The 12345-nt window shown below is 39.0% G+C and overlaps 2 protein-coding genes across 10 annotated transcripts; one reads left to right on the forward strand and one right to left on the reverse strand.

The window, feature by feature from the left end:
- Positions 1-11: 11 nt before the first annotated feature.
- Positions 12-7415, reverse strand: LOC18030566 (protein MODIFIER OF SNC1 1). 9 transcript variants are annotated; one of them, XM_024148704.1, is made up of 10 exons: positions 7167-7415; positions 6408-6465; positions 5975-6055; positions 5844-5888; positions 5403-5751; positions 4795-4897; positions 4326-4400; positions 3071-4106; positions 2761-2989; positions 12-2664 (listed from the first exon to the last, which is right to left on the reverse strand). In XM_024148704.1, the coding sequence occupies exons 2-10, from the start codon at positions 6434-6436 to the stop codon at positions 214-216; spliced, it is 4398 nt and encodes a 1465-aa protein (XP_024004472.1). In that variant the 5' UTR covers positions 6437-6465; positions 7167-7415; the 3' UTR covers positions 12-213. The 9 variants fall into 9 exon arrangements, with proteins under 9 accessions (XP_024004472.1, XP_024004467.1, XP_024004466.1 ...); XM_024148699.1 differs by having other exon boundaries at positions 4293-4400; XM_024148698.1 differs by having other exon boundaries at positions 4293-4400; positions 5403-5754.
- Positions 7416-9167: 1752 nt separating this feature from the next.
- LOC18030567 (tryptophan aminotransferase-related protein 2) lies at positions 9168-12116 on the forward strand. Its single transcript, XM_006413338.2, has 5 exons — positions 9168-9417; positions 10647-10953; positions 11156-11436; positions 11523-11824; positions 11916-12116. The coding sequence occupies exons 1-5, from the start codon at positions 9194-9196 to the stop codon at positions 12110-12112; spliced, it is 1311 nt and encodes a 436-aa protein (XP_006413401.1). The 5' UTR covers positions 9168-9193; the 3' UTR covers positions 12113-12116.
- The last annotated feature ends 229 nt before the right edge of the window (positions 12117-12345 follow it).

Here is a 12345-nt window from a genome sequence, read left to right on the forward strand (position 1 = left end):
ACACGAGAGAGGAGAGAAAATAGAGATTTAAGAAAGAGATTCAATACAGTGTGCTTTGATAAGTATTTCATGAGAGATATTCCTCTACATAAAGGAAAAATACTCAAAACGACATCAGGTTAATTAAGATTGCATCACTTAGCATCGGTCAAAACATAATAGTTGGACCCTCCCGCCATGGGTTAGAGCTAGAACTGAACAAAGAGGCCAATCTTAGTATCTATCATCGGTTAATCCAGGACCGGTGTTTCTCCCAGCGATACCCCTTTGCTGCTGGTACAACTTTTGTCCACCATGCCTTTGGTGGCCCTGTCCCTTCTCCCTGTATCTTAAACTTTCAGTCTGAGAACTGTCTTTCATTTGTTCTCGATTGTGTTCTCTGTCATAAGTATGTGACCCAACAGGCTTGTATTCGTAATGCATATTTTGCTTCTGTCTATCTCTGTTGGAATGTGGCCTCTGATGGTGGTGATGGTGCATATTCTCTTGCACCGATGAACCCCAACCTCCTTGTGACTCCTGTCCTCTTCCAAACCGTCGACTTTGGCCTGTGTTCTTTTGGAACATACTACTCGGATTTTGCTCCACCTGGACCTCCTTAGTGGTAGATCGGTTTTGAGACTGGGCAGGTGTATCAGCTGATGTCTTTTTCTGTTCTGAAGTAAACCCTTGAGGTTCGTGTCCAACAAAACCCCTTTCATGAGATACATAGGTTTTGTCCCTCGTCTTTTCACGACCACCATACTTGCCTGTCTTATTTATATTAGGGGGACCACCAGCTGAGTGCGACACATGATCCCCAGAGCCACGGCTTTCTTTTGAAGCAACAGGCAGATCTGGTTGACCTAACCCATGGCCACTGGGCTGCATATGAGCTTTACTGAAATCCCTCTTATTCGCTTTTTTAAGATCACCATAGTTACTCCCTCCACCCTTATTGTTTCTGAAAGCATGCTGCTTACCGTGGAAGCTCATTCCCTGATCTTTTCCAACAACACCAGCTTGAGGAACACTTGCTTCCATTTCTTCAGCAGCAGAGTAATGCGTTTCAGGAGTCATATGCCAGCCATCGTTCCACCCATCATCATTACTTGTGGTTTGATCCTTGGCAGAGCCTACAGCGATTTGTTCGGTGTGATTACTTGTGTGATAATTCACTGTTCCTCGAGTAGGCTGATTTGAGGTTACAAATTGTCCTTCCTCCAAAGCTTTGGTAGATGCTGCAGAACCTCGCTGGTGCCATGAGCCATGTTCTCTACCATGCTTGCCCTGCCTAGCATTCCCATGTCTCGACTTTGAAGGAGACCCAGATTTCCCCGCAGTTGAACCAGAAGGTTGAAGAGTTCCTGTACCTTCACCTCCACAATTTTCTTTCTGCAAAACATTCTCTGTCATTTCTCGAGCACCGGGTATTAGTTTTTTACTGACGGTTTGCTCAGCCATTTCCTTTACTATGGGCTTTGCTACATATCTTTCAATCTCCACTCTTTTGGTTTTAGAACTAGTCTGCCCTTGATGCAGACTCTTCGAAGAGGTGCTAAACTCAGGATCAGTATTCTGACTCCCTCCTGTGGAGATATCAACTTTCTGCTGTGGATGTATCGGAGCCCAAATAACAGCATTGCTGCCAGGAAATTTCTCTGCAGGCTTATTTACCAGTGAGTTTCTTTGAGTTCTACGCAAATGCTGAGATTTCCAGTTGCTTTTCGCTTTGCTTTGAGACTCTTCATTAGTGAAGGAACTGATTTGTTCAGACGAATTACCAGACACTTTGATATCCAACCTTGGAACTGAAACAGACCCCAGCACCTTTTCTGCTACCCTTGCGCTACCAGTCTCAATTGACTCATCTCCCGATTTTGTTTCTTTTCCAACGGCAACTCTTGTCGGGTTTATTGTTGTTGTCTCCTCAATCTTGTGCTTTTTCTTACCATTCCTGTTATTTTTTCTTTTCGTGAAAGTTGATTCAGTTGAAACGCTTGACATTGCTGGCATGTCTGAGTCATAACTTAGAACACCTTCACTGGATACCTCAGGAGATGGAACAACATCGCACACCTCTGTAGCAGCAGCAGAGAAAGAGTTCCCAGCCATTTTTTTCTCAAATAAGATATTTTGCTTCTGCTTATAACCCAAGCGCTTCTGTTTTGCGGCAGCACCATCACGATCACGTGGAAGATTATCCTGTTGTGTAGGACCCACATTATTTGCAAATTCTGTTGAAGTTTTCCGGTCTTGCATTGAGGTTTCTATTGATTCTCCAGTAGATTCTAACGGCTTTGCAGCTGCAACGGTGGTCTTCTTCTCAAGAGATGAACGGACATGTACATCATCAGGTTTTGATGCCGGAAGTGCAGGTGAAAGACACCGAGGATTTTCTGGCATCTCAGGGACAGAAGCATTAGATGAACGAACATGTACATCATCAGGTTTTGATGCCGGAAGTGCAGGTGAAAGAGACCGAGGATCTTCTGGTATCTCAGGGATAGAAGCATTAGATGCAGCTTCCGAGTTCTTGACTGAACCCTCCCCAGCTACTTGGGAACGTCTATTCAACTCTTCTAGTTTTGCAAGAGCCTTAGCCCGCTGATCTCTTGCTCTTTCTTCCTCCTCTTTCTGCCTCTGTTGAGCACGCTGCCTGGCTAATTCTCTCATCGTAGCACGCTTTAAAAGAACATGTCAAACACTCAGTCCAACCAAAAAAGGATGACAGCAATAAAAGTAAAAATAACAATGAGAATCACATGAACTAATATATACCTCGTTGTCGTTTGGGTCGACAGATATTCCAGACCCAGGCTTTCTGATGTAATCGGTCGCCAAAGAGTCACCTACATTTACCTCAGCAAAGTGTTCTGAGTTTGCAGCTGAAGTTGCAGGGGAGGAGCCTGACATAAGAATTGTCTTCCGCCAACCATCATTGCCTTCACTGTTCACTCTTTGTTTGGTCTGATAATCTGCTCTGCCTTGAGCCTGATGATTAGATCTCCTGTAGATACTAACATCAAAAATTTCCCAACATAAAGGATATCATAACTGGTCGAAACGCTATTGATAAACGATAACTGACCTGGATGATATGGCAGTTCCACTAATAGCTGCCAGCTCAGCGTAACCATCACTTGCATGGCCAGTTCGAGGCAATATTGTTGAAACTTTACTTACAGAGTTCCCAGAATTGACCGCACGTGTATTGCTTTCCTGCTGATCTCTATTGATGACAGATGAAGCATTTTGCCACCCATCAATAGTTCTAGTTTTTGCATTTAAGCCCTCTATCTTCTGAATCAAACTGGGATCTTCAGGTGTAGCATTTTCTGCCTTAATAGGTTGTACCTCACCACTTGCCTCATTGCTGTTTTCTCTGCTGTTGTTTTTTGAAGTTTGCATCTGTTGAGCTACCTTCTCTGGATTCGGGAGTCTGTTCCCTAGAAATTCTTTCCGGGTTGCTTCATCTTCCCCGAACCTCCCACTTTGGGGATTTAAGAGAACCTTGTATGGCCTTTGTGTTTCTTGAGAATGTGAGGGCTTATTCTGTTCCAAAGCCACTGAATTTCCAGAAGTATCATATCCACCTTGACCAGAGTGCTTGTTATAAGCATGAGGAGCAACAGGCCTACCTGCAAAAGGCACGTCTCTGTTGCTGGGACTGCCGTACCCCATGGGAGGACCATAATAACCTTCATGTGGCACTGGACCAAGATAAAACTCAGGCCTAGTCTGCATCCTTGGGTGGACATAGGAGTCGAGCATAGGAGGTCTGAACATCTTTCCATTAGTATGGTCATTACCCCTAGGACCAGCCCCATGTCCGGGACCAGGTGGAACTTGTGTAGGATAATTTGGATAAGGCTCCATGTGAAACCCCCCAGGAACCATTGGGGCACCATATGGGTGATTCTCTCTGTTCCAGCCACCACCTTGATGATTATTTACTGGAGGTCCACGCCAAGCATCATATTGATGAGGAAAATTAGCAGTGGGATGGAATTGTGAACCGCGGGAGTCCAATTGCCCTTCCTCTCTATAATGTCTAGGTGCATCTTCACTGTATGGTTGATTATCTCTTTTCCAGGTATTGGCATCTCCAATCCGTACATTAGCTTCTGCAGATAAAAGACAAGATATGGTCAGGTATAGTTCCCCAGAGAACATCCGCTAAAAAGATGTACGGGAATAAAACAGGAAGGAGAATTCTCATGAAAGCCTGGGAGGGTAACATGGGCTTCTCATAAGAGCCAATTATAAACATAAGTAACTATTGAAACGAGATGCCAACATCTGTTGTTTACCCACAAAAGAGAAAGAGGTTTGAAAATAAGAACCTTCTGGGCAATCCACACCTCGCTCCTCCATAGATCTTCCAGACGAAGATGCAGGACGAGCGTGAGGTCCAGCATCTGCAAATTTGTAGTTTCTAAAAGTCACGTCTAACGTATCCACTTCATAAAATCATGTCATATTATATCTAGGTAATCTATACCCCTCAAGGGGCACATATTAGGGGGCCATCTAAGATTGTAAAAGTGTTCAAGCAATACCACGCAAGAAAAACCAGTCAGCGAAAGTTTAAAGTTCTAACTTTGTCGCATGCCTGTTTAAAAAAAACAAAGTACCAATTTGCAAAATGAACGTCTGTGCTAACGCTATACACTAGAAAGCAAGGACGACGAAATATAAAACTGAATTATGTTCAAACTGAAACATTTTATTTTTTCCTCCTTTACATAGAAAATGCTGTGTATTTTTTTTTCTTAATGAGACACTATAATATTTACTGCTAATAGATGATACCTTGCGGCCTTGTGCTCTTTTCAGAACTTTCTTTTTCAGCACCAAGGGAAGGAAAATCTCCAGAAGTCAAAGAAAACCCATCATTTTTTGTTGGAGGAACCCCCTGTGGAAAACGGTGAGAGTGAATATAAATTTCATCGTTGATAATGCAAAATTGGGTAAATTGTACACAGCTATTCTTAAAAAAAGCGTATCTACATGGAGTTTTATCAAATAATCATGAAACCCCTTTCATCAAATTCCATTTGCCCAACCATGATTCCAGACTTGCTTATGGAGAACATGCGCCACTAAGTTGCCAGATCATCTTTCGCACAACAAACCATTTCTCTAAGAGAAACCATGAGTGCCGTAAAGTTGACAACTTCAGCATCCTAATCGTGTTCCCACAGCAATGAGCAAACACGAATGATATATCCAGCAATTAATATTCTATTCAGGATGCCACAAACAAAAGAACTAGATGTGCGTTTATTGCAAAATAACAAGTGAAGTGAGAGGAGAGTAACAAGGAGCTCAACAGATGTAAGGATACACAAAAAGTATAATGCTGATACTTGGCAGAGTCAGATAAATAACAGAAACTAAGTTTAAGGGAAGAAACTTACATGTTGACCCCATGTTGCAGAAGTCTCAGACATTGCTTCAGCAAATCGGGATAACTGGGAACTTCCAGGTCTTGTGTCTGCACTATGTGGGCGCTGTAGTGCAACTGATGCCTGATTAGATGGAAACACCCCGGATGCTGATGAAGGCCGGGAGTTCGAATCCCATGCAATAGAAGAAGAATCATGCGCTTTGTCACTATCAGCAGTTGAAGGTCGAGTGACGCTTCCACCCGAAGAAGGGCGATTACTGAGGTGGCTTGGTGAACCAGGGCCACTTTCAGTTCGTGGTGACAATGATGATGTCCCCCACGCATTCAGTGATGATTTACTACCCCAACTGAGGGTTCCCCTGCTTTAGATGTCCAGAAGAAAAAATGAAATATCTAAAATTTGACCACGAAAAAGAATGAGAAATGGCATCTGAAACAGGTAAAAACTTACTTTGGAACAATTTCCACATTAGGGTCAAGGCCTTGGTTCTCTAACCTTGAATACGGAAGGCAAGTTATCAGGGAACGAGATTAAATATAATTATTTAGTACGACTAAGTATGACATGCACTCATCAAATACCTTTGGCTTGGCAAGTTAATCGGTTTTGGAACAGCAACCTTTCCCAATATAGTCATGCCACTTCTTCTTGTAGTACCCCATCTGCTAATTTATCCAGCAAATTTAATTTGTTAAAGAGAAATGATGCGAGGCGAGACGTGCAAGCAATCTCGTTCAAAGAATGGAAAGCCAAACACAGAGTTTCGTTCTATACCCCAGGCACATAAAGTTATTCTATTTTAACAATAATTGGAATATACAGTAGACTGAAAACAAATGATTCATACAGTATTAAGCAGAAGGCCACATCAAAGTGAAATCAACAAGCATCACTAAAAGAGGCCAAACAATTAAAAAGAACAAAAAAAGGCCATTCTGTTACGGGAAAAAAAAAATAACCCAGTATCAAAACATAGAAAAGTTCTTGACAAAGATAAACTATAAAGGAAGAAACCTTCGATCTCCTGTCGTGCTAGAGGTCATTATTAAGCAGCTGCTACCCCTTTTGAAACCTGTAAGGAACGTGCAAGATTAGGTTCACAAACGAAATTTCAAGCTCAAATCCCAAAGAATCAAACAAGACTGACTATGAAGAAGTATTGATATGATACAGGACTTGATTTTACTCGTTAGCATCTCTCTTTAGTATAATTTATACAAGAAAGCAAACAAATTCGATGTAGACTGAAGATATCAAACTAAGCTAAATGCAGAGACAGAAGAACTCGGACTATGAACTTCTGAGAAAAAACATATAGTTGCAGAAAAAGACTGCCTTAACAAGCTCCCCAACACGAGCTTATAGTCTATTAACATCTGCTTAGAGAATCCGGAGATATAAATTCCAAAAGTCGAAAACTTTCTAAAAATTACCATCATAAAAAGCTTTCAAACAAAGTAAATCGACCCATCCATGCCTTGTTCGAAAGTCAAATTGCTACAGAAACTTCAAAAATATCAAAAGAAGGCCTAACTTCGTAAGGCAAAACTCGACCACATTCCTAGAAACCAAGTTAAGCGTTCCCAAAACATACAAATGTATCGCCAATGTCAATCAGGCTCTACGAAAGGACCCAATTACTTCACGAAGGGTCACAGACTTATTAGTCGATGATTCTATAAACTCGTCACTCGTCGCATTCAAAATGCAACGAGATTGCTCTGGAAGATAAACGCGAAGAAAAAGGGGGAGCCATGTAGAGAAATAACTGACCAAAGGGAAAATTAAGAAATCTCCTTTGAGGGGCTCCTCGCAATCGCAAACCCTAGATATTGTGAGAATCCAACAGGAGGGGGAAGATCGGAGGTTCTCCTGGGTGATTGATGAAGACGAAGAAGGAAGAGGAAGGAGAAAACGAAGGATCTGTGGAGAGAAAACGAATACAAGTGAAGCTTACGTTCAACGGATTGGTTCAAAGACGACGACACAGCGTCGAAGTTCAGGGCTGCACGGTTTACTTAGCTTTTATTTTTCGTTTTCTTTTTTTTGCTCAAATTTGTAAATGAATGTCACCATTGATTGGGAAAAAAAAAAAAGCGAATTAGCTCTGCTGACCAAAAGAAAGGATTAAAGTTATTTCAACAAAACAAAAAGTCTATAATCTTATTTATTAAGTGAGTATTTGCAATTATGCATCATTAATATGTTTCAAAATTGTAATCATACAAATTAAACGTTAAAAAAAAAAATAAATCCTTTTCTTGATTTATCTTCTTCATTTCACATACACTAAAAAATTCAGGAAAAAAATTTTAGTTTCGTCATTTTATCAATTTTTGTTAAAGATTTCGTCATTTATAGTTTTTCGTTTTATAATTTTCACATATATACGTAAATTATAGATAGATTACGTTTATGAATTATTTAAAAAAATATATCTTCATATTACAATTTGAGAGATGACATTTTTTATTATAAAAAGTGTTTTCTTTTTTGGTAAAGAAGAAGAAGTGGATTATGTTGTAGTAGGTCCTCTATCTCTTCGAGGTGTTGGTAGTTATTCGATAATGCTTATATTTCTCCTTTCAAAACTGTTGTTTTGACTCGACAAATCCAAATCTGGAGCTGTATCATTGTCGACCCAAGTTAGAGGAGTCGGATGATGATAAAACTTAGTTTCCTCAAAAATAAGGTGGCTTTGAAAAAGGCTCGAGATGAGGCAATCGACTAATGACAATGGGAAAGTGCTTTTAAGAAATCCAAAATAACACCAAATTTTTGATATTATAATTTACTAAAAAAATTAAAAGCCCAAAATTATTACTTTTTTGCCTTATAGTCCTTCTAATTCATGGGCCGGACCTAGGCACTTCGAACATGGTGAATTTTGTAAAATGAAAATCATATAAAATCGAACTGAAATCAAATTTCAAATGGAACACCATTAACAATCTCTAATCATGAAATGATGTTTTTCTACTTTATTTGATACTTGAAAGAAAAAAAAAAAATCCTAATTAGACGTGAAAAACTGAGAAGTGACGTAAATCTATAAAGTGATTACACACAAGCATTCACCAGTCTTGTAGTAAACAGAGAACCTGGATAAATCCAGTGTCTCGCTCGGTTCATGTACTGTCGTTTCCAAGGTCTACAAGCCGAAAAAGCTGAAACTCATTTCACGCAAACAGGCTGGAAAAAAATCAACTCTTCTCACTGGGAACAAAGAGATTCGACCTAATTACACATTCTTCTTCTTTTTCAGCTTACATATAATTAAAGCCTCCCAGCGATCCATTCTCTGTGAGGAAATGCGGATTTGTTCTTCGACCTTTTGATTCTCCGTTTTGCAGTTTGACAGGTCCGTTGTGTTTGTCTTTTATGTTTTGGCAGATAGTCTTCGGTTTAGAATATGTCTGCAAGGATATAAAGCTTTCCGCTTTTTTTTTTTTTGCCATTACCTTGTGAAGAAAGCTTGCAACTTTATATATATATATCTCTTGAGATTCTTCAAGGGTTATATTATATAATCTCTTTCAAGTTTATATCTTCAAATTTATCAGCCAAAAAGGTTCAGTCTCGTTGGACATACAGCTACAAAACCCACTTGTTTCCTTCTCTCTCTCTCTCTCTTTTTTTTTTTTTTTTTTTTTTTTGCGTCCTTCCGTAATTTAAAAATAAAAAGGTGGTATTTTTCCAGCTACAAAATTCACTCTGTTTCTGGGTTCTCTTCTTCTTCTTTAAGAATTTGGATAGTTTTCTTTCTTTCTGGTTTTGTGTTAAATAGTTTTGTAGAGAAAATGGAACAGATTCCGAGGGTTCTGTCTTGGAGGAACATGTTGGTCCTCTCATTGGCTATAAACTTCAGCTTGATTCTAAGAATTTTGAAGGGCGACGATGAATATTCATTGTACAGAACGGCGTATTTTAGCATGTGGCCTGTGGCCTCCGGATCTTCAGCATCTTGCAACTATAACGAGATGGAAGAAGAAAAAGACGACGACAGAATTATCAATCTCAAACTGTAAGTTTCTTCTACTTTTTCATATTTCTTTACTTCTCTTCTCGATGTTCTTCTTGATTGCAAATTTTGAAAAGAAGCTTGTTAATATTGCCTTATCAGTTGTCAGTTGTCACTATGGTAGAATTTTGTTTATTCTTTCTTGGTGTTGTCAGATTAATAAATGTGCATTAATGGCGTATCATCTAGAATCTATAAACAAATTTCTTCCTTATCCCATACTTAATTAATTGCTTTGGAAGTAACTGGTTATAGCAAGGAATCTAAGATTATCCTATTAAGTTTTAAGCACGCAAGTCTCCAAGCTTTGATGCCATAATCACCAATCAAATTTAAATGCAAACACCAAAAATGGGGGCAAAATGGCCAATATAAAGGGTGTGATGATCGTCTTCATTGACTCGCCTATATTTCTAACAAAAATATATTGCAACTTCCTGTAAGTTCTGTCTTAGTTCTGTGTATCCTTGTGTTCCTTAACGTACGCCGCTAGTTTGAATATTTGGTTCTGTTATTTACTTATGGCTCGTCAAACCAATCCTGAAGGGTATATAACAAAACCAATTAAAAAATCTTTGCATGTATTGATCTTGGTGGTCCATTTGATTTATTACTTAGGAAATTATATATATATATATATATATATATATATATTGGTCATAAATGTAATTTGTAAATGGACCACTCTTCCTGTTAATGAAAGTAAAGAAGAGAGTGATTTTTTTTATTGTATATGGATTTGGTATGTGGAATGTTGTGAAAGGAAGGAGGATTTGTTGGTATATGGTTTTGGTATAGTGATGTTCCTTTTTGGAAGCTTGCAGTTAATTTAATTAGTTAGTCACTGATAACCAATGGGTTGATATTAAAATAGAAAATTAAGATTTAGTCAAAACTCAAACACTTTTGCTTCATTCCATATTTTTCAATGGAAAGAATAGGAAAAAGAGAAAATGCAAAGAGGCCCCACATTTTGGTGGACATGATTCTGCAGACATGCATATATAATTATTTCTTTGTCTTTTGAGAGAATCTAAAGGACTACTTTGGTGATCTGCTTGACCATGTTCTTTGCTGTTTCAGTAAATAGGAATCGTGATGTCTTATGTTTCTCCATTTAAAAACAGGACCCACCAATTCTTAATTACATCTACATCCACCTCTCATTAACTTAGTGATGTCTTACCTATATAATGTAAGCTAACCTTGATACATCATGTGGATATACGCAGTGGCGATCCAACAGTGTATGAGAGATACTGGCAAGAAATGGGGGAGATGGCGACAATGGTGATACCTGGATGGCAATCTCTAAGCTATTTTTCAGATAACAACAACAACCTTTGTTGGTTTCTTGAACCAGAGCTTGGCAAAGAGATTGTGAGAGTGCATAACGTTGTTGGGAACGCTGTAACGCAAGACCGCTTCATTGTTGTTGGCACTGGCTCAACACAGTTGTATCAGGCTGCTCTCTATGCTCTATCTCCACGTGATGACTCCGGTCCCATTAATGTTGTCTCAGCTGCACCCTTTTATAGCGTGAGTCATTTTGATATAACGTCTCAAACTATTTGTACACTTGTGTATACGTTCTTTATAATTATAGTAATAAATCTCTTTAAAAAACATAACTATATATAAATAAGACCTGTTAGACGCACATGTCCTGCTTAATACTAGCTTTCTTGATTTCCTTTAGGATTTATATCAACCTAACGTGTCTAACCGGTTTGGTTTGCAGTCATACCCGTTAATTACAGACTGTATCAAATCCGGTTTATATCGATGGGGAGGAGATGCAAAGACATACAAGGAAGAAGGTCCATACATTGAGCTTGTTACATCTCCAAACAATCCTGATGGGTTCTTGAGAAAACCGGTGGTGAACCGTAGTAAAGGTATACTGATCCATGATTTGGCGTACTACTGGCCACAGTATACGCCGATAACATCGATAGCTGATCATGATGTAATGCTCTTCACTGCTTCAAAGAGCACTGGCCATGCAGGGATGCGCATTGGGTATATTCTTGTTACATTTTTGCTTATATGTTTGGGGAATAAACAAAAAGAAAGCGTCTCTTGAACGTAGGTTACATTTTTTGCAGATGGGCTTTGGTGAAAGACAGAGAGACGGCGAAGAAAATGACAGAGTACATAGAACTCAATACGATTGGGGTTTCAAAGGACTCGCAGCTTAAAGCATCCAAGGTTTTGAAGGTTGTGTCAGACAGTTGCGAAAAAAGTGGTAATGAAACGGCTAAATCCTTCTTTGAGCACAGTTATGATGCCTTGTCTAAACGGTGGGAGCTACTGAGACAAGCAGCCAAAAATAGTCAACATTTCACTGTTCCTGATTTCGCCTCTCAACGTTGCAATTTCCTAGGCAAGGTCTTCGAGTCACAACCAGGTACGTTTAAAGAAGAACGAAGTAAATGATTATATATAAAACTAGCTATCTTTTGAATTTATTTTATGTTGTTTTTGTATATTTTGTGCAGCTTTTGCATGGTTAAAGTGTGGAAAAGGGATTGTAGATTGCGAGAAGTTCCTGAGAGAGAAGCAGAAGATTCTAACGAAAAGTGGAAAATATTTTGGAGATGATCAGAGTTATGTGAGAATAAGCATGTTAGATAGAGATTCTAACTTTAAGATTTTCCTTCACAGGATTTCATCTTCATTCAATTCAACTTTGTAAGTATATGCACATGTGATGATGATTTATATCATAAGTATAACATTGTAACAACTGTTCCATATTAATGGAATGCGAGTATCGAGATTTCAATCCGTCGAACCATCTCGGATAAATGAACGTGCATATATTCATTATCATTGTTCACCCAACTGCAATCATCCAACAACGTAGTGGAATATTTAAGTTTTGAATAGTAGCATGTTCCGGTTCCTTTTTTATTTTTTAATTCACCA

The sequence above is a fragment of the Eutrema salsugineum genome, unplaced genomic scaffold (assembly GCF_000478725.1).
Source record: "Eutrema salsugineum unplaced genomic scaffold, Eutsalg1_0 scaffold_1, whole genome shotgun sequence".
In the NCBI taxonomy this organism is placed as follows: Eukaryota; Viridiplantae; Streptophyta; class Magnoliopsida; order Brassicales; family Brassicaceae; genus Eutrema; species Eutrema salsugineum.